We start from the raw sequence: 20,804 nt of genomic DNA on the forward strand, positions 1-20,804 counted from the left end.
AGAGCTCGTGTGTTTAGGCAAGAAAGAAATCTCCTGACTCCTGAGTGATGAGGAAAGGAAAATAATCCTTTACAAGAGCAGTGTCTTGCTGGGATCACGTGCCCTGATGAGTCCTGGGGCATCTCTTATTCAGGGAAGCACAAAACTTGCAGTGAACTTCCAGAAATGGGTGTGGACAGGGCAGTAAAGGGGGCTGTGATTGTAAAATTATCAGCACCAGCAAAATACTGAGAAAATCTGGGCACGAAATAGCCCAGAAAAGAGTTCAGGAGTTTTGTCTGGTGGGGAGCAGTGTCATTTATCCATTAACATACACAGGAGAGAAGTGGGTTAAGGAAACCTGAGCAGCTGGATGCCCAGGGGGAGTCAGGCTGATCCTTTCCTGCTTCCCAGCTGGGAGAGAAGGGAAAAGTGTCTTGTCCTGAGAGCTCTGTCAGAAGCAAAATCCTATTATTATTATTATTATTATTATTATTATTATTATTATTATTATTATTATCTTTTCTCTCTCCCCCTTCCATGTTCCCCCCTGCTGTGGCAGTGGGGTCTGTCCAGGTGTTGGTTTGAGAAGCAAAAATTATCCTTTATTCTTTATTTTGTCTTCCAAACCGATGGAGCCTGAGCTAAGGACAGGCACAGCAAATGGATAAGAGCGGTCACGTGCAGAGGAGGGGAAAAAAAAGGATATTAATATTAAAAGAAGAAGTGTAGGGAACTTTCTGACAGAAAAGTGGTCACAGTCAGGTCATGCCCCAGCTAAGGAAAAATGAGGAATTCTGTGTCCTGCCAGCCCCGGGGCTGGGGACAGTCAGCAAAGCAAAAATGTAATTCCTTGTGGGTGAAGTGAGTGCAGGGCTGATTTATTTCTTTTTTATTTAAAGCACTGCGTTCAGGGGATCTTTCTGTCTGGAGTGTTGTGGTCGTCTTGCTGCTGACCATAAATCTCAAAACTCAGCTCACTCTCAAAGAGATAAGCATAAAGAGCAAGCTGGACTAAAATGAGAATAACATTAAAATTCCTGTTTAAGAGCTGATTTTTCTGAGCTTGCCTCAGTCATAAAGGAGATTGTATGGCTGGGTCCTTTGCTCTTCATTTTATGCAGCTCTGCTCCCAAATCCACCGAGCCCCAGTGTCCACCAGTGCCTGCAGGCTCATCCCAAAAACCTCCCTCCAGAGTCAGGCTTTGCCAGAGCTCAGCAGGAACGTTCTACTTTGTGCCTAGTTCCAGTTGGCGAAGCTTCTGCTTTAGAAAAACCAAAATGAAGTTAAGAAAGGGGGCAGAACCTGACGTGGCCCTGCACAAACACCTCATCGCCGTCCTGTCAGTGCTCATTGAAAATCTTACACACACCCACAACGTCCCCTTGAGCAGTGGAGCAGCAAAATGGGACAAGCCAGTGTCCCCAAGGGCAGCAGGAGAACAGCAAAGGTGCTGGGCTGGTGATCACAGCCCGGAGCCTCCGGAGCTGCTCCAGCTGCTCGGCCACGTTTGCTCCCCTAATTGTCCAAGCTTGGAACTCTCCAAAGGAGCTCCCTCCAAGCGAATTTACTCCAAGGTAAGCTGCTCCAACTCTACTGAATTCATTTCTCTGGTTTATGCCTTAGGGTAGGAATTTGTCTCCGAACTGGGTAATCCTGGTGTCTGTAAGATCAAGCCAAAAGGGAACCCCGAAAAGCCAACTTTATTACCATAGAATGTGTGTGTGATGTAGACAAATCCATGTGGAATATGCAGGCAAAAAATGGTTTCCTATTCGCTAGCATGAAATTAGCAGCTTGGTTTAATGAAATAAAAAGCACAGGGGATTCTTATAGCCTGGGAATTGAGCTTGGTGCTCAGCAGTGAGAATTTCCCAAATGAAGTCAATTTCCACCATAAAGAAACAGAAGTGGAGGGTGCAAGAGGGTTCTGTTTTGTCAGGGACACCCTTTTTCGCATCTCGCAGCCTCTGGGGAAGGATGGGGGATGCTGGGCAGGGTTTAACCATCCCAAAGTCGCTCTCTGATCAGTCTTAGCAGCAGTGGCCGTGTCTCTCGCTGGCGTGTGGGGACATCTGCTGCCAGCCCTGAAAGCTGACTTGGAGCTGCTGCTGGGAAGCGCTGGGAATAACATTCTTGTGCAGAGTGGTGCTGTGGGATGAATCTTTCTTGCCTACAAGTCCAGCCCCTTGCAGCCTTTCCCAGGGATTCTCCATTTTCATGCTCAGATCTGTATAAAGGGGAAAAAAACAAAGGATTTGTCTGGTGCCTTCCACTCTTTATTCCAACTTTGTGCTTGCAAAAGCTCTGTCTAGACTGAGTTATTGAGTGTCCAGGTCCCAGCTTCGTCTCCAAGGCTGGATTTGTCTCAGCTCTTCCGGAAACCAGGATCTTCCTCCCTGCTCACAGCAGCGAGTCTCGGACGTCTGGACTGCGAAGAGCTTGGATGGTGTGGAATTGCCATCCTTGGACAAGCTGCAACAATGATCTCCTGGCATTACCTGTGCAAGGCTGATTTGTCCCTGGGGAAGGGCCCTCTCTGCCCCCTCCTCACTCTGTACCCCACAACCTTTGTGTTGTAGAAGGAAGACGTGGACGAGAACGGTGACGCCAACATGGAAGGGGCTCTGATAGCCCGGGACAAGGTCGGGGTGCAGGATTTTGTCCTTCTGGATTCCCACACCAGCGAGGCTGCTTTCTTCAACAACCTTCGGAAGCGCTACCAGGAGAACCTCATCTATGTAAGTGCTGCTGCTGCTGGGGTTTTGTGGCTGCTGGAATGTCCCTGAGGAGGCCTCACTGGTCAGGTCCAGGAGGAAGAGCTGAGTATCCTGTGTGTATCTAACAACAAGGTGTTGGTAGTACCCAGCAGAGCGCTCACCCAGGAGGAATTTATCTAATTTAGCTAATTAAAATAATAATTAAATAAGTCTCAGCTTGCTCAAGGCTGCCTTGCAAAGGATGGGCAGTAAATAGGAAGGGAATGGGAAAGGGAACACTGTGACTGAATGAAGGCAGGACAAGGTTTGTCTGGGAAGAGCTGAGGATTTTATTGTGTGTTGTGTTAACTTTAGTAGGAAAAGGGTCCTGGAAGCACCAAGAGATCCCAAATTTTTGCATTTCAATTGTCGGGCTCTGAGCTTGCTCTCATGGTTCAGCTTTACTCATAACCAGGAGGATTTTGGAAGAAGTTTGGCATTGGTTTGGGAGGAGTTTCGGTTGCTTTCTTTGGTTCTCTCATAACAAGCTCTGTACCATCTTTGTCATTTGTTTGTGGATAATGTCCTGAAGTCCTTGGCTCCTCCTTTGGGATTTTGGGGTGGAGCAGGTGTCCCTCGGCTCCTCCTTTGGGATTTTGGGGTGGAGCAGGTGTCCCAGCAGGCTCTCTCTCCCTGCAGACCTACATTGGTTCTCTCCTCGTGTCTGTGAACCCCTACCAGGAGCTGGACATTTACACAGTGACTCAGATGCAGCTTTATCGGGGCGTGAACTTCTTCGAGCTGCCCCCACACCTGTGAGTGTTCCTGTGGGATCTCTGTGGGTATTGCTGATTTGGGATTTCCCTGTAAGGCTGTCCTGGCACCACGGGGGGTGTCCACAGTCACTAGGCCTGGATTTTACTGTCAGGCTTTGAGTCAGGGTCAAGTTTTGAGCCCAGCTTTCCCAGCGGTTGTCCCTGGGAAATGAGGTGGTCTCTAAGATCCTTTCCAATCCATTCAGGACACTTGTAAAGTCAAGCCAGGAGTAAAATCCCCTGGAAACTTTCCTATTCCTCCTCCTGTGCCATTCCTAATGGATGTTTCCCCTCCGAATTCCTCCTGTGCCCATCCCAGCTATGCCATAGCTGACAATGCCTACAGGGTGATGTGCAATGAGTACAACAACCACTTCATCCTCATCTCTGGGGAGAGTGGGGCTGGCAAGACAGAGGCATCCAAGAAGATCCTGCAGTACTACGCAGTGACCTGTCCCACCACGGAGCAGCTGCAGACTGTCCGGGACCGCCTCCTGCTCTCCAACCCTGTCCTCGAGGTGAGAAACTAAAGGAAGGCCCAAAATGCAGAGGTTGTTGGCCCTCACTGCTCGAGGATTCCCTGCAAATCTGCAGTCCTGAGCAGGAATGGCCGATATTGGCACAGCCTCTGAAAGAATATTTGGGATTGAATATTGTTTAATATTTGAAAATTTAAATTTGGGGGCTCGATTCGAGGATGGCTGAAAGAAAGACAAGAAAATGCAAGAAAACTGCACCGTGCAGCAGTTCCTTGGGGCCTCACTTATAGGTTAGATAAGAAAAAGCAATAACTGGTTTAGCTGAATTCCACTTTAAAGCTATGGAAATGCATTAGTTTGTATTTCTTTAATCCCAGCAAATTCAGTGGGATTCAGCTGAAGCAGCAAATCTTGTCTACTGCAAGTGGGTGTGAGGCTCTCAGTGAGGTGAGAAGTGATTTTTCCCTCTCTGTTTATCCCCAGGCTTTTGGGAACGCGAAAACCCTGCGCAACGACAACTCCAGCAGGTTTGGGAAGTACATGGATATCCAGTTTGATTTTAAGGTGAGAACAGACTCAGTGGAGCGCTGGGAAAAGGAGCTGAGTCTGAGAAACCTCCTGGACACCGAGCAGGCAGCCCAGGATTTATTGATTCTTACATTGCACATTTCTGACCCTGTTTTTACAGACCTTGCATTTTGCAGGTGAGGTCACTGGTTATCCATCCTGGAAGCTTCCAGCACTGCTGGCAGTCCTGGCAGTGCTCCATGGAAAGCTGATCAAGAGTTTTAAAGCTCAAGTTACTTTTACAGGACAGCAAATCCTTGTACTGTTGCTTTGCTGGACGCTCTTAAACAAAAGGTGGCAGATAAATGGCAGCAGAATTGGGTTTTTCCTGAGCCTGTTCCTCATTCCTGGGAGTGAAGAAGCAGCAGCCACAGGGATTGGTGGTGGTTTTGGTGTTGATCTGCCTGCTTTGCCCTTCCAGGGAGCTCCAGTGGGAGGGCACATCCTCAGCTACCTGATAGAGAAATCCCGAGTTGTCCACCAAAACCACGGAGAGAGGAATTTCCATATTTTCTACCAGCTGCTGGAGGGTGGAGACAAGGATCTGCTCTGCTGGCTCGGGCTGGAGCGCAACCCCCAGAAGTACACGTACCTCATCCAGGTCAGTGGGAGCTGGAACGGCTCAGTGGCTCCCATCAGGAATTTGGGATGGAAAATGCAGCTTGGGCAGAAGATATTCTTACCCTAAAAACAAAGGATGGCTGGAAGATCAAGCTCTGCACAACTTCAGCCGATTTATGGTGATACTCTCCACACTCAGGGCTTTGATTTTTTTGAGGTTTCCGGTACAAACGGAAAGATTTGATCAAAGGAGCCATGTTCAGGATTAATAGCAGTGAAAAACTCACGGAGGGAACTGGAAATGAAAGCAGTGTGCCCAGAAGTATCTATGTCTGCTGCTAATAAAGTTCATTACCAATTAATTGTATTAATTCATCTTTCTTTTACTGCCTAGGGTCGATGTGCCAAAGTGTTTTCTATCAATGACAAGAACGACTGGAAAATAGTCCGGAAAGCTTTTTCCATCATTGACTTCACTGAAAAAGATATCGAGGTACTGCTTGTTCAAAGGGACTGAACAAATTTCAGAGAGGAGGGCTCTGCTCTTTGCCTCAGGTGATGGAAGCAGCCGTGCCTGGGAGAGGGGCTAAGGGTGGAACACACTTAGGGTGGTCAGGACCTGAAGGGGCCGACAAGAAACATGGAGAGGGACTTGGACAAGGGGCAGGACAAAGGGGAATGGCTTCCCACTGCCAGAGAGTAGGTTTGGATTAGATATTGGGAAGAAATTGGGTCCCTGGCAGAGGGTGCCCAGAGAAGCTGTGGCTGCCTCATCCCTGGAAGTGTCCAAGGCTGGGCTGGACGGGGCTTGGAGCAGCCTGGGATAGTGGGAGGTGTCCCTGCCCTGGCAGAAGGTGGAACAGGATGATCTCCAAGTTCCTTTCCACCCCAAGCCATTCTGGGATTCCATGATGCTGTGGGATTGAGGGAGTGGGTGGCGAAGAGCACGATGCTGGTGGTGGTACCTGGCCAAAATTCTGTTAACTAACGATAGGAAAGATCAGCACCACCCCACAGGGCTGTGGGAATCCATTTTCTAATGGAATATCTCCCATTATCAGCATCTCTTTGGAATCGTTGCCAGTGTCCTGCACCTCGGGAACATCCAGTTTGAAGAGGACAGCAATGGCCACGCCATCATCCGTGACGGGACACAGATCAAGTGGATTTCCAAGGTGCCTCTGCCCAGATTGGCTCAGAATTCCCTGTGCTGGGAGGAAAACCTTACCTTTGCTGTGATTTTCTTACAGGGACAAAATAGTTATTCCCAAAAGCGCCAGGATAACTCAAAAAATACCCAGCTCTTATTGTAAACCTTCTTGAGCCTTCTCCCTGAAATCTCCTTATTTCTTCTGGCTCCGAGATGAGGGTGATTGGGAAGGGGGCTGGGGGTTGTGCCCTGCTGATCCCACAGTGCTGCTTATTTAAACAGGGACCTGTGGCTGTGCTCTGAGTGCAGATGTTTCTCTCCCTGCAGCTCCTGGGTGCTCACCTGTCCATCCTGCAGGAAGCTCTCACCCACAGGAAGATCGAAGCCAGATCTGAGGAGGTACCGGGGGGGGGGGTTCTGTGTAGTCCCAGATTAATCTGGGAAACCCCAAGGTGGAGGGTGGATGAGGAGCCAGTTCTCAGTGTAAACCAGATCCCTCTGGCTGTGCCTCTCCTCCTCCACATCCCCTTCTTCCAGCCTGAGACATTAAACTAAAATATATTGGAATTTGATTCCTGAACAAGGCAGGAACTGTTAAAAAGCTGGATCAGGGACTTGTATTTGAGCCAAACGATTTCCCCTTGCCCAGTCCACGGTGCTTCCTGGGAAACTGGGCTGCACAAACAGAGGAAAACACTGGGAAAAATTGCTCTTTGGACATTTTATATTTTCATTTTAATAACATAAAACTGAAATGCCATCAGGATATTTCCCCACTACATCTAAATGAATGCCCACCAAAATGTAGTTCCCCAAACCTACTGGCAGGTGGGGATACACCAGAGTGAAGGAACACTGATGGAAAACGAAGCTGTGGGTAGAATCAAGGAATTCCAGAGTCTTTTGGGTTGGAAAGGACCTTAAAGATGATCCTGTTCCAACCCCTTGCAGGAATAGCTGCAGTCCAGGGGTGGCCGTGCTGTGGTGCAGGACAATGTGGCTGCTTCTCCAAGCCACAGACGTGTCCTGGCTGTGCAGAAGTTTGCTCTAATGCCCTGTGGTGTTTATGCTCTCTGGGATATCTTTATTTCCAGGTGCTCAGCCCTCTGAATGTGGATCTGGCGTTCTACGCCCGGGATGCCGTAGCAAAGGCAATTTATGGAAGGACTTTCACTTGGCTCGTCAACAAAATCAATGGCTCTCTTGCCAACAAGGTTGGTTTCTTGTCTGGTGTCCTCTGAGACACTGAATGCTCCTAAAATGCTGAGCAGTTTCTCCAGAGAGGCCCCACAGACCCCATCACCAAATATGTGGCATGTTGGATAATTGCTGCTGGGACATCCCCCAGCCCTGAGCTGGGAAACCCTTCAGTTACTCTCTGTTAAAGAGTTTCAGCAGTTCATTACCTGCTTTAAAGTGGCTTCTCCACTGCCATTTCTCTCAAAGAGAAAGTTTGAAATTCGGGGGAAAGCAGCCACCTGCAGGGAAGGAGCAGTGGCAGAGCAGGGGTGTCTTTGACAGGACTCGACTCAGAAAACAGTTATTGGCCTGCTGGATATTTATGGCTTTGAAGTGCTGGACACAAACAGGTATGGGCTGTTCCTGGGATCTGGGGTGACCTGGGGGCATGGGAGGTCCTGCATGAATTTTTGAGGTTGCCCTCAGCCCAGCAGGGCAAGGTACAGGGGACTAAAACCTTGGTGCAGGGGTTTGCTGGACCCTAGGCAAAGCTTTACCTTGGGCTGCAGGTCTGGTTTGGGCTGTGGTGCAGCAGTGTGGGAGCATGGGGTGGGTTTGGTCTGTGTGGGAATGGGGGTTTGATCCGTGTAAAAATGGGGAGTTTGGTCCCTGTGGGAATGGGGTTTGGTCTCTGTGGGTGGTTTAGTCCATGGAGGAAGAAGCAAAGCTGCCCCTGGAACACACCAAACACGCTGCTGATTTGACCTCCCTGAAGCTTTGAGCAGTTCTGCATTAATTACTGCAACGAGAAGCTGCAGCAGCTGCTGATTGAGATGACCCTGAAAGCAGAGCAAGAGGAATACGAACTGGAAGGGATTGAGGTAAATTCTGTTTCCCCCTCCCTTTTCCCTTCGAGCTGCCATTACACTGAATGCTTTTGATCATCAACATGAAAGTCATCCTGCTTTTCTAGTTTGTTATTGCTCCCATGGGAAGCGTAGGATTTGCCAGGGGTCTCTTTCTGTAACCCTTTTGAAGTGCAATTTAGCCCAGACTTAATTGACATCATTTAAGGAAGAGGTAGGACCTTCCCCAAAACTCAGTGACAGTGTCCCTGGAGAATGAGGGACTCCAGCAGTGTAAAAGATGGGAAGATGGAGAGCATTAGTGTAGAGAACAAGAGGATGGTGTGGGCTGCTGGAAGCAGAACTCTGGGGTGGGAGCATGGATCACTGTGCTGTCTCACCTTTTCCCGCAGTTGATCCTAATTCCCAACACTCATTTCAGCGGGATCTGAGGCTGGATCTGATTTCAGTTCCAAAGAACTTAAAAAATTGCAAAGAAAAGGTTTTTATCTAAAACTGGTCTTCCTTTTTCCCTCTTCCAGTGGGAACCAATCCCATATTTTAACAACAAAATCATCTGTGACTTGGTTGAGCAGAAGCACAAAGGAATAATCTCCATCCTGGTAAGAACAGAGTTTGTGCTAAATTAAAATGTGGGCCTGTGCCTTGCTCTAATGGTCCTTAATCACATTTTACCCTCTAATTATGGGATGGGTCTGTGTTATCCAGAACATAAACACAGATTCCTGTAACAAGCACCCAGAGGATGAGGCAGAGGATCCGGTTTTGGGGGGAGTTAAAGGTGGGGGATGTTCTGCTTCCCCTGCAACAGGGCTTTGGGTTTGTGGGACAGAGTTGTACTAAGAGTTACCCAAGAGGGAATATGAGCTCAGAGCAGCTCTGATCCAGTGCCTGCTGTTCCAGGATGAGGAATGTTTACGGCCTGGGGAAGCGACTGATTTGAGCTTCTTGGAAAAGCTGGAAGAGAAAGTAGGAGATCATGCCCACTTCGTGACGTATGCATTTACCCTCTGTATCTTCCCATCCCATATCCAGGGCTGGGCAGGGAACAGCCTCTGCCTTGTCCCAGAGGGAATCAAACAGCCCATCCCGATGCTGGAAAACTCCACTGGTGAATCCTGGGTACTGGGAGGTGTGAGCGGGGCCGTCTCTTCACTGGTGCCATGCTGAGCTTTGAGTCTGTCATTCCACACCAAAATTAGGGACTCCTGGGATTTGGACCAGGGTTTTAGCCCATGAAGGCTAAATGGCTTTGGTCACAGCTGGCTTTGGCCCCCACAGACTCCAGGGAAAGCTGAAGATGTTGTGACAAGGAGCCAAATGCCTGAGGCTGAGGGGGGATATGTAAATATTTACACCCATCTTGTTCTGTGTGAGCTTGGAGTACAAAGAGGAGAGAAAATGCTCCTCTCCCCCAGCTGAGTGACATTTTGGTTCATACTCCATTTGGAGGGGGTTTGGATCCCATTTTGGTGGCAGCTGAGCACGTTGGCACCAGGCTGTGCTGGCACTTCCCTGCAGAAGCTGCTGAAGGGCTGTGACAAGTCATCAATTGAGAGTCACAGTGCTGAGCTGTCACTGTTCCTGCAGCTCTGAACTCCACCACAGCCAAGTGGAAAATTTGTAGCCAACTTCCTTGTCACCACAATGTGCCTTAATGCTGTTCTGCCTGATTAAAAGCTTTAAATAGAAGTGCTGGAGCTCCTTCCACGGGATCTGCTCTTGGAAGGAGCTTTGATACATGAACGTGCTGTTGTGACACTCGGCTCTGCTGTTTGTGACTGCTTACAAAGCTGAAACTTCAACTGTGAAGTTGCTCTTTTTTTCTTGATTGGTTTTTTTTCCCATTCGCCCCCAGGAATCCTTGCTTTCCAAAATATTCCTGCTATTCTCGAACATTTGGATTCCTCCTTTGTATTTGGGTTCTTGCTCTAGGGCAAAGTATTTGAAATCCTTGCCCCCCGGGTTTGCTTTGGGGTCGAGGCAGCTGGTGGTTTTTCCCCCACATAAGCAGTAAAAATGTATTTAAATGGACATTGTGGGAAGAACTCTTGGTATTTCTGGAATGGGTGATCACTGCTAAATGGCAATGAGTGGATCCCAGGTATCCTGAGGAGTTCATGGGAGCTGCCTCCCATTCTCTGCTGCCAGCAGGGAGAGATGATGGTTTGAGCATGGGCCAGAACTCCCCACATCAATAGCACCAAACCCCCCATTTCCAGCTGTCTCCCAGCTGTGCCTCTCCCCAAGCTGAGGGAATCTCTTTGCTGCTCTTTCTCCTGGTGTTTTGTTGGATTCTCCCCTGGCAGGCGCAAGCTGGCGGATCAGAAAACGCGGAAATCCATCGACTGGGTGGATTTCCGCCTCCTCCACTACGCGGGAGAGGTCACCTACTGTGCTGTGGGTGAGTGAGAAACAGCCAGCCCGGAGCTCCTAAACTGCTGTGGGTGATGATGGCCTGATGGGAAGAGGAATTACAAAACACCTGCCCTCTGCAGGCACTGACCTGGAAGTCTTAAATGTGGCTGCAGTGAGAATTTTGAGGATGTGGATGTTCCGATTTTCTTTTTTATTTTCTTTTCATTTAATTCCCCCCCCCCCCTGCCCCCCCCCCCCCCCCCAGGATTTCTGGAGAAGAATAACGATCTGCTGTACAGAAACCTGAAGGAGGTAAGCACAAAAATGCTATCTTGGAGCAGAAGATTTATTTACTCTCTGCAGCAAACAAAAACATCATTTTTTTTCTTTAGCACTGATCTTTAGGCACCTCTGTGCATGTTCTCAGGGCTGTGCTGCTCCCAGGAGGAATAGAAGGGCTGCTCAATAGGGCAACTTTTATCTCCTCCTGTTTCAGGTGCTGTGCAACTCCAAGAACAGCATCATGAGGGATTGTTTCCTCCTGTCAGAACTGGACAACAGGAGGAGACCAGAGACTGTGAGTTCTGTCTTAACTCTGAGTATCAGCTCAGCTCCCCAGGTCTTGATTTAACCACTGATCCCTTCCTCAGTCCTGATGGCCACAAACTAAAACACAACAAGTTCCACCTCCACCTGAGGAAGAGCTTTCCATGGAGAGTGGCAGAGCTCTGGGACAGCTGCCATGGGAGGGCCTGGAGTCATTCCAAACCCACCTGGACACATTCCTGTGTCACCTACCTTGGGAGGGGTTTGGACTGGGTGATCTCCAGAGGGCCCTTCCCACCCCAGCTATTGTGGGATTCTGGGATTCCTGCACTTGGTGGATGTTTTTACTGCCATCCACCCCTGAGAGCTCCCTGGCAGCGGAACAGTGATGCTGCTGAGCCAGCAGCCAGCAAAGTGACATCCCATGACACATCCCCCAAGGAGCAGGGAGCGCTGAAGGGCTGCCTGGTGTGTCCAGCTGCATGGCCAGGGCTCAAACGCTGCAGCTCAGCACTGTCCCAACTGACCACGCTCCAAAACCTCCAGGCTACCAATGCACCATCAGCTTTTGCTTCCAGGTTTCAGCTGGATGCAGGGAGTGGATCTCAATTCCTGCAGGGAAGAGTTCCAAAGCTCAGGAAGTTTTTTTGATGCTGCCTTAGGTTGCAACTCAGTTCAAAAACAGTCTGACGAGTCTGATCGAAATCCTGATGTCCAAGGAGCCCTCGTACATCCGCTGCATCAAACCCAACGAGAACAAGGAGCCTGGTAAGGCTGGGGCTCTGTTCAGTCCAAGGAATGGACAGAGGGATTTGTTTGGAGCAGGGTGCAGCGTGCACAGGTTGTGTGTTTGTGTTTATATTTATATATAAACAGCTTGGTTAAGCTGGCAGCAAATTCATCCCCGTGGGTAATCGGGGATTTGATTCCTTCCCGATTTCCCCCAATGCATGGACACGTGGGTGAGCCTCCCCAGGCAGAACTGACCAGTGAAGGTGTGCTCTTGCTCCAGGGAAGTTTGATGATTTCCTGATCCGACACCAGGTGAAGTACCTGGGGCTGATGGAGCACCTGAGGGTGAGACGGGCCGGCTTCGCGTACCGGCGCAAGTACGAGCTCTTCCTGCAAAGGTGAGGGAGCTGCTTCCCCTCTGCCCAGCAAATCCTGCCCTCCTGAGGGCTCCAGAGCAAGCAAAACTCGAGTCCCAGTGGTGGGAGTTGTCAGCAGATGCTCTTCTGCTTCAGAAGTACCCTTTGCATGTTGTGTCTTGTCTGCATCATTTTGATCTGCGTTGGCATCTTCTGCCTTGAGTAAAGCAGAAGGAATTTGAGGGAGTTCCTCAAACTTTAGGTCGTTTGTGTTGATGTCCTGCTGATCTTTCAGGTACAAAAGTCTCTGTCCAGCTACCTGGCCACACTGGCATGGGCCAGCAGCAGAGGGTGTGGAGAGGCTCATCAAACACATTGGTTACAAGCCCGAGGAATACAAATTAGGAAGGTAAATTCCTTGCTCTGGCTACTCTGCTGCTCAGTGTTTGCTGTCCTGGATACTCTGTCCTGTCTGTGGCAGGAGCAAGGAGAGATATAAAACCCCAACTACACAAATTTCCTCATTATTTTTACCTGTTTCCATGGGAGCTGGAATCCAGCCTCGTTTCTTCCATCTCTGGGCTAGGGCTCCAGCTTCTCCTGCTTGCCTGGTCAGCCCAATGCAGCTTGGGTTTGGGTGGCATTACAGCTGTTGGGGGGGCTCTGAGCCTGCTCAGAGCAGCTGGAAGGATGGCTCACCATGGATAACCTGCTCCTGATCTCTTTTTCAGAACCAAAATATTCATCCGTTTCCCAAAGACCCTGTTTGCCACGGAAGATGCCTTTGAGTACAGAAAGCACCTGCTGAGTAAGGCTCCTGTTCCCTTGGTCTGGGACAGAGGAGCCTGGGGATCCTTGTTCCTGGCTCTGGGTTGGATGGGGCTTGGAGCAACCTGGGATGGTGGAAGGTGTCCCACCCCATGGCAGGGGGTGGAATGGGATGGGCTTTAAGGTTTCTCCTAACCCTGGTCTGCACAGCTCTGCAGAATCCATGGAAAACTCAGTAAAGTTGCTCCAGGCTGGGGAGAAATCCCCGCCTGAGCCCTGGATATGTGGCTCCTTTAGAGCTTCTCTGTCCTATAACTGCCTATCCAGGCCCAGATGCACCAAGTGCCTTTCCCTTGGGATTGGGATCTCTCCTGTTTCATCCTAGTCTGTACCTGCTTGAAAAACACAACTGAAGGGCACGGTACCTACAGGGTCTTGTTGGTGTTGTGGTCCCTCTGTTCCCTGTGCCATGGAGTGCAGGAATTCGGCTCCCCAATGCCCTGACCCTGCAGGTGCCAGTGATGTCTCTGCCTTCTTTCCAGTTTCAAGACTCCAGGCCAAATATAAAGGATTCCTCGGGAAAAGAGCGTACCAGAAGAAGAGGAAAGCAGGTACGGGCTCTGGAATGGGGGATTCTCTTAGGGCTGGGCTTTCCACAGGAGCTGGAGCCTTGGGAGGTCCCGAATCCATGGTGCTGTGGGTAGAGGAGGTGGCAGCATTTACAGAGGTTCCTTTAGCTCTGTTTGGATCCTCACACCACGAGCTGCTCTTGGCCTCAACTGTGGGAGCAGCTCTGGGAAGCAGCAGCAGCTTCTGTCACTCACAAAGGGACATTCCGGGGTACCTGGGGGTTGAGGGGACATTCCGGGGTACCTGGGGGTTGAGGGGACATTCTGGGGTACCTGGGGGTTGATCATCAGCTGCTGTGGGAGAAACCCCTCTTATCACAGCAGGCTGACATAAAGTGCAGGCTCAAAGCAGCTTTCTGGGCTGTGGGCAGGGACAGCAGGAGGCTGAGCAGGGACAAGGCCTGGCCTTGGTGCTGAGCCCCACAGCGCAGGTGGAGCTGGATCCACCACGGAGAAGAGAACCTTCCAAACGTGCTGTTCCCACCAGCTGATTTTTAGAGCTGCAGAAGAACCAGTTTTAACTTCTGCTGGGTCAGTGTGAAGGCCAAGGCCCAGGACTGATTCCCTCTTGCAGCAATCAAGCTGGAGGCCTTTTGGAGAGGAGCCCTGGCACGGAGGGCTGCCAAGAAGAGGACGTGGGCGGTGCAGACCATCAGGAAGTAACTGTCCCGACCGTATTTCCCAACCACGGAATCCTGGAATGGTTTGGGTGGGAAGGGAACTTAAAGCCCATCCAGTGCCACCCCCTGCCACGGGCAGGGACACCTTCCACTATCCCAGGCTGCTCCAAGCCCCATCCAAGCTGGCCTTGGACACTTCCAGGGATGGGGCAGCCACAGCTTCTCTGGCTGTGCCAATGCCTCAGCACCCTCATAGGGAAGGATTTCTTCCTAATTTTTCGTATGCCCCTCCATTCCTTCATCCTCCCTCTCCACTCCCCTAAACTCAGCTGCTGAAGTAGAGCTGATTCCTTCCGAATTCCAAAGCACCGTGGTTTGGCCAGCAGAACTTGGCAAAAACTGTTAATATTTAGAATATTCTAAAGCTTGAGATTTCCATGGCTGGCCCTCAGTGCACCTGAGCTAACACCAGTGATCCTTAGCCTGTTGTGTGTCATCCTCCCCTCCCCTCATTTCCATGGATTTCTGGAGGTCATGGGATATTTTCTGTAGGTTCATCAACGGCTTCATCAATCGGAAGAAACCCCTTTGCCCAGAGAACAGGGACTTTGTGAGGCTCTCACAGTACTACTACCTGATGAAACTCCGAGACCACCTCCCAAAAAATGTCTTGGATGAGAGCTGGCTCCAGCCTCCCTCAATCCTGGAAGAGGTGAGAGTTTCTGGAGGCTTTGGGAGAGGTGGAGGCAGCTCTTGTTTGGTGGCCATGTGTGTGCACATTGCAGGTGGGAGGAAATGATCTGCTGCTGCCTCATCCTCTGTTCAGAGCCTTTGGAAAAGCCCCAGATCTGCAGTGTTTGGGTGGGAATGGGAGGAGTGGCACAGTGGTTGGTGTTTCCAAGAGAAATGAGGAAGCTCCCTGTTGGTTTAAGCAATAAAAAGGGAAAATGCACTGGCAGAAAAGTGAACTCATGAACCCTAATAAAGACAAAATTAATCCCACAGTGCTTTAGGCTCATGGCACAGACAGAGCTGTTTGAACAACTTCCCTACTTTATTTTTTCCTGGGTTTTTTCTTGCAGACATCCGAGATGCTCCGGAAAATCTGCAGGAGGAACCTGGTGAGGAAATACTGCCGAGGGCTCACTGCCGAGAGGAAAGTGCAGGTAACAACCCCTGGAATGCAAATGTGGGAGTTCAAACAGTGATCTCTGCTCCCTGAGGATCCTCTGGAACACAGGCAGCACCTTCTGATCCTGCTGTTCCAATCAGTCCCTCAGGGATGAGAGCAAAAACTCCTGGAGCCAGGGATTTCCTCCAGTGTCCCTCATAATGGACAGAGCAGACATGTGGGGCTTAATTCATGGCATGCAAACTGCTCTCCATGTAATTGGAAAAGACCCATAAATAACAAAAAAAAATCAGTAGGATTTTCCCTGCTGCCCTTTCATGTGGTGTAACACAGGAATAACCCAAAGCTGCAGGCAGGAGCACAGCACAATTCCAAGATTCCATGAGTTGGGTGGGCAGAAGGATGCTGTGGGGTAGCAGTGTTTGCATTGTCCCTGCTGGTGTTCCCAGTGGAGGAATTCCAGTGTAAAGGCCTTTCCTTCTCCCATCAGCTGCAGCAGAAGGTGGTGACCAGCGCTGTTTTCAGCGGGAAGAAGGAGGGATACCTGGAGAGCCTCAGCCAGCCCTTCCTGGAGACCCGCCTGAGTGAGTTCAGCAAACCCCTGGAGGCCTCAGCCATGTGCTCCTGGCTCAGGAAAGTCCTGCTTGACCAAACAGACTCTTTTCCAAGAGAAATTCCCTCCTGGCAGCATCACCTGCCTTTGGAATTCCTCCCTCTGTCACATCGAGTAACGTGAATGCAGTGATGAATCTGCCTGATTTTTCCCAAACTGGGGATACTGGGATCCCTCTGGGACAGAGAGCCATGATCCTAAGCAGAATTCCCTGGGGGCTGGCGTGGATCAGGGTTTGAACCAACAGCAGACTTGAGAACAGGCAGAAACTCCCGGTGTGAATTCACTTGTCAGGCAGGAAAAGGCACCAAAATGGGGTTGGGAGCAGCTGGAGGTGACCACCCTCGGTTTGGAAGGGAGCATTCCAAGGGGAAAAGGCCAATTGGGATGAAGACAGCTAAAGCAGCTCCCTGGTGTCCTCTGCGGGGTGGGGAGTGTCTGCCTGGGGCTGTGGCTCTGTCACCCACACCCAGTTTTTCTTTCTGGTTTGCTCCTCAGAGGAGAATGACCTAAACCCCAAAGTGCTGCAGCTCATCCGTGGGGAGAACATCAAGGTAAAGGAAGGACAGAACTCTTGGAATTACCTTCACAGAGTCCTGGAGCTGGCTGCTCTCACAGGAACTGATGAAGAGCAGTGGAGCCACCATTTCCTTGCTTTTAAATTGGAGACAGGTCTCAAAATATACCTAATTAGAAGTTATTTAAGGTTCCTTTTAATGAAAGCTTAAAGAACATTCCTAGCCCTGCCCAGGGCAGGAGCAGAGCTGGAGTATCTGTGCACTTCCCATGGTCATGGCATGGAGGGCACAGGGGCTCCATCATTCCCAGAATGGGATTCTCCCTCCTGAATTTCCCAGGGTAAGGGATCCAGACCCCTGTGAGCTCACAGCTGCTGTGAGCTGGGACCTGCAGCTCCACAGGCAGAGCTGCTCCTCGCTGCTGCCAGTCTGGAAAATCCAAACCCCCGGAGCAGGAGCTTGCAGGAGTGGAAATGCTGATTCCAACTCGTTGTTTTCAGTATGTGACCCCCGTGATAAAATATGACAGGAACGGCTTCAAGGCGCGGGAGCGGCTCCTGGTGCTGACCCAGAGCTCGGCCTACGTGGTGGAGATGGCCAAGATCAAACAGAAAATCGAGTATTCCACACTGAAAGGTATCAGTGGGAGTCATTGTCCGAGGCTGGGTGGGACTAGGAGCAGTCTGGGCTAGTGGAAGGTGTCCCTGCACATGGCAGGGGGTGGAATGGGATGGCCCTTAACGTTCCTTCCAACCCAAACCATTCCATGATGGTTCTGTGAGTTGTTGTGGGGCTTCCTGTCCTGCCAGGCATCCTTTAGGAAGGATGAAATTCTGAAGCATTGTCTTGAAAGATATTTGAACGATCTATCCCTCTTTTCCTGGGGCCTTACAAAGCCTTGAAGGATGATTTTATGAGTAAGAGTTCCTTGAAGTGTTTAAGTGCAGGAGGACATCACTTTCTACTGACATAGAGGGGACAAAAAATAACCCAAAACTTTCCTATGCTGGTTTGTGGGTATTTTTTAATCCTGACACTGTTGGAAGTACAGTTCAGGAGTAGAATGGATCCTTCTCCCTCTTCTGGAAAGGTTTGGAGCAAACAGCTCGTGCAGGGCTTTAAATCACCCCTGTTGGAATTGGGCTATGGACAATGGGTGACATAAAGGGACCTTCAGAAGGTATTTTGAAAACTCAGATTAATTAATCAAAGTAGGAGCTTTGTGTGTTTTGCTATAAGAATGGGAATATTCTTCACTCTTGGGAAGCACAGAGCCCTCCTTCAGGAATGTGACTTCTCCTGTAACCACGTGGGGCTGGAGTCGCTGCTCCTGGGGGAAGGAGCTGGGTTTGGGAAGTTTTCCTCTAATTTTGGGGTTCTTTTGAAGGGATCTCCACCAGTAACCTGAGCGATGGCATCATGGTCATTCATGTTCCCGAGGACAACAAGCAGAAGGTAGGAAATTGGGACATAGCTCCTGTGAGCTGGTGCTTAAAGTGAGGTCATGGGGCTGATGCTCCTGATACCATCCTATAAACTCCTGGAATGACAAAATTCCTGGTTTTAGTAAGTGTGTAATCAGCCAGGCCTTTGCATTCTTGCTGTCTCAACATGAAAACTTTCACTTGGAATCCCAACCTGTCCAAGAGTTGTGCAGAGCCAGAAGGTTCCCCCTGAGCCTCCTTTTCTCCAGGTTGAGCCCCCCAGCTCCCTCAGCCCCTCCTGGTGTTGACTGATTCTCCACACCCTTCCCAGCTCCATCCCCTTCTCTGGACATGCTCCTGCTTTTTCTTAGAACCAATAAATCCTAAATAATCCCTGGAAAAGGTGTTTAAATTGGTCACTTCTGCCCAGCACTCACTGCTCTGGCATTCCAAAGGAGTTTCTCTGCACCATCACGTGCTGGGGTGATGCCAGGTGACTTTATCCCTCTTTTTTTTGTTTCCAGGGAGATGTGATACTGCAGTGTGAGCACATCTTTGAGACGGTGACCAAGCTCTGCATATTGGCCAACAAGCAAAGCGTGGTGAAAGTGGTGAAGGGAAGGTAAGGAAGGCAGCAAGGTGGACGGGTAGCATCTGTTTAATGGAGAAACCTTTTAGGCCTGGACTAGGTCAAGACTATTGACATCACCCCAGCAGACAGTGCCCAAAGCTGGACACGTCTGGTGCAGCAGTATCTCTGTTTTTGTGACTTCCAGAGGCACAGGGAGAAGAGATGGGATGGACTGGGAGAAAATATATTAAAAACCATTCCAACTTTTTTCCCAGGCTAATGAATCCTGCTTCCATGCTGGTTGCACCTTGCTAGGGGTGCTGCTCTGCTCTGAGAGCTGCCCATGCCCCACCTGCCTAAACCCAACTTATTTCTGGGCCATTGTACTTTAAAGCCACTTTTTTTTTTTTTTTTTTTTTTTCCAGTTTTCTGATGTGACCTGGGTGTGAGGTCGTGGCTTTAGTGTTCCACAGGGGATCCCATTAGCCCCAGGAAAGCCAGCTGGGAAGCTGTGGGGTCACCTCAGGACAAATGCTCCTCTCCCAGAAGGATTGAGGACACCTAAAACGTGATTGCAGCATCTTCCCAGTCCCAGCCCCGAGCTCCTGGCAGGTGGATGCAGTCCATGTCTCCAACCTCTCCAGGAATTGGAGCTGGCAGGTGAAACCTGCACTTCTGCTCCAGTTTTGCAGCCTGGCCTTTGCGTTTCAGCTCTAATTAGATTTGGTGTGCTCAGTGCTTTCCTCTAGGTCAGATCTGCTTAGCTTCCAGTGCTTAATTGCACCAGGAACACTCAAAAGCCTGGGCTGGGCAGGCTTGTTCCATTCATCAACCCCTTTGGCTTGCTGGGATAATGCAATTGTTTAGGAAATTCACCTAAGCTGGAGGCTCTGATCTGCTCCTCTAACGAGATTTGCCCAGGGAACAGAAATAAAGGGGGTTTAGAGCAAAGTCTCTTGTGGGCAGAGTTCTCCAGGGGGATTCTGTGCTTCCAGCCTCCGGTTCCGCGTCGGCTCTGGGAAGGAGGCGACCATGGTGTTCACTGTGGGGCCAGAGCCTCAGGTCTTCAAGGACAAAACTGGACAGCTCACAGTGGTAAGGCCTCACCTGAGCTCAGGGAGGTGCTTCTTCCTTTGGATCTCCACCTGCAGAGAGCACAGCTCCCCCTTCCTGGGAGTCCAGGAGGGACTGAGTCCCCTCCCAAAGCAGGCCACCCCATCAGTGTCACCTGCATGAGGGATGGGGTGTCCCAGCTCGGTGCTGCAGCTCCAGGGATTGTGCAGGAATTGTCCCAGGGATGAGGGAGCAAGGCTGGCTCCTGGTGTGGGCACTTAAGAGGATTTGGCCTGACCCAAACTCAACCTACACCTGCAAAATGAGGCCTCAGGTGATGTTTTCCACCTCTTGCTGCCTTCCTCGACCAAGTTATGCCTGAAATGGGTTGGGGGATGGAGGGAAGGCACTTCTTGTCAGCCCAGCAGGTCCTCTGAGGAGCTGACAGCTCCAAGGAAGAATTCCAGGTGGAGTTCTCCATCCTGCAGACTGGAGATGGAGGGAATTGTCCCTGTGTACCAATGGGCAAAGAGAAACTCCACCACCACCTCTTTTCCCAGGCACCTTGAGGATTCCTGATTTAATGGCTCCTTCCTCTTTTCCTCCCAGGTGTCAACCCCGAGAAAGTCTTGATGAGAACCAGTTCCTGTTCCCAGTCCCTGCCTTGGCTGGGAGCAGAAAGGAGCCTGCAGGATGAGACCAGCCCTCACATCTCCCCTGGAATCTTTGATGCTACAGGGCTGCTGTGATTTGAGAGTTTGTTTGCATCTTTTAGGCTCTTTTTTTATAGCTTAAAACTATTCAGCTCTAGATAAATAAATTCCCTGATGTTGCTGTAACATTCCCAGAAGGAGACGCTCATTACATGGCCACAGGGACATTAATCCCAAAAGTTCCAAGGTAAAATCTCCATCTCTGAGAGGTCAGGAAGGATTAGGACAGAAGCCAAAAGGCTTCTCAAGCTGTACTTTGAGTCACTACTCAGGAGCACTGCAAAAAGTGCAGATCAGTGTTAACCCTGGTGTAAAAACACCTTTTCTCAAGGCAGACTGACCAGAGAGAATCCCAAAAGCTCCCCACAGGGAGGGCTGGGAGGTCAAACTGACATTAATTAGGATGGAGATCTGATATTTCCTCCCAAAAGTTCCTCCAGCCCCACAGCCCACAAGGACATGGAGCTTCAGGCAA

At 50.1% G+C, this 20,804-nt stretch overlaps 1 protein-coding gene across 2 annotated transcripts in view; it reads left to right on the forward strand.

Annotated features, from left to right (window-relative positions):
* The window catches only part of MYO1H (myosin IH), a 29,917-nt gene extending 9,121 nt beyond the window's left edge, over positions 1-20,796 (forward strand). The window contains exons 2-32 of one of the 2 annotated variants that reach the window (XM_069030743.1): positions 2,563-2,721; positions 3,379-3,494; positions 3,814-4,012; positions 4,457-4,537; positions 4,962-5,141; positions 5,496-5,594; positions 6,163-6,276; positions 6,579-6,650; positions 7,346-7,465; positions 7,773-7,840; positions 8,206-8,311; positions 8,818-8,898; positions 9,200-9,291; positions 10,606-10,700; positions 10,920-10,966; positions 11,151-11,231; positions 11,863-11,968; positions 12,213-12,330; positions 12,584-12,697; positions 13,020-13,096; positions 13,599-13,667; positions 14,260-14,344; positions 14,858-15,017; positions 15,388-15,471; positions 15,928-16,021; positions 16,549-16,604; positions 17,069-17,204; positions 17,956-18,023; positions 18,517-18,614; positions 19,559-19,658; positions 20,226-20,796. In XM_069030743.1, the coding sequence (XP_068886844.1) occupies positions 2,563-2,721; positions 3,379-3,494; positions 3,814-4,012; positions 4,457-4,537; positions 4,962-5,141; positions 5,496-5,594; positions 6,163-6,276; positions 6,579-6,650; positions 7,346-7,465; positions 7,773-7,840; positions 8,206-8,311; positions 8,818-8,898; positions 9,200-9,291; positions 10,606-10,700; positions 10,920-10,966; positions 11,151-11,231; positions 11,863-11,968; positions 12,213-12,330; positions 12,584-12,697; positions 13,020-13,096; positions 13,599-13,667; positions 14,260-14,344; positions 14,858-15,017; positions 15,388-15,471; positions 15,928-16,021; positions 16,549-16,604; positions 17,069-17,204; positions 17,956-18,023; positions 18,517-18,614; positions 19,559-19,658; positions 20,226-20,249 (3,099 nt within the window). In that variant the 3' untranslated portion in view covers positions 20,250-20,796. The remainder of the gene's footprint in view (positions 1-2,562; positions 2,722-3,378; positions 3,495-3,813; positions 4,013-4,456; positions 4,538-4,961; positions 5,142-5,495; positions 5,595-6,162; positions 6,277-6,578; positions 6,651-7,345; positions 7,466-7,772; positions 7,841-8,205; positions 8,312-8,817; positions 8,899-9,199; positions 9,292-10,605; positions 10,701-10,919; positions 10,967-11,150; positions 11,232-11,862; positions 11,969-12,212; positions 12,331-12,583; positions 12,698-13,019; positions 13,097-13,598; positions 13,668-14,259; positions 14,345-14,857; positions 15,018-15,387; positions 15,472-15,927; positions 16,022-16,548; positions 16,605-17,068; positions 17,205-17,955; positions 18,024-18,516; positions 18,615-19,558; positions 19,659-20,225) is intronic. The other variant, XM_069030745.1, reaches the window with a different exon arrangement.
* Positions 20,797-20,804: the final 8 nt, after the last annotated feature.

Source organism: Aphelocoma coerulescens, chromosome 15 (genome assembly GCF_041296385.1).
Source record: "Aphelocoma coerulescens isolate FSJ_1873_10779 chromosome 15, UR_Acoe_1.0, whole genome shotgun sequence".
In the NCBI taxonomy this organism is placed as follows: Eukaryota; Metazoa; Chordata; class Aves; order Passeriformes; family Corvidae; genus Aphelocoma; species Aphelocoma coerulescens.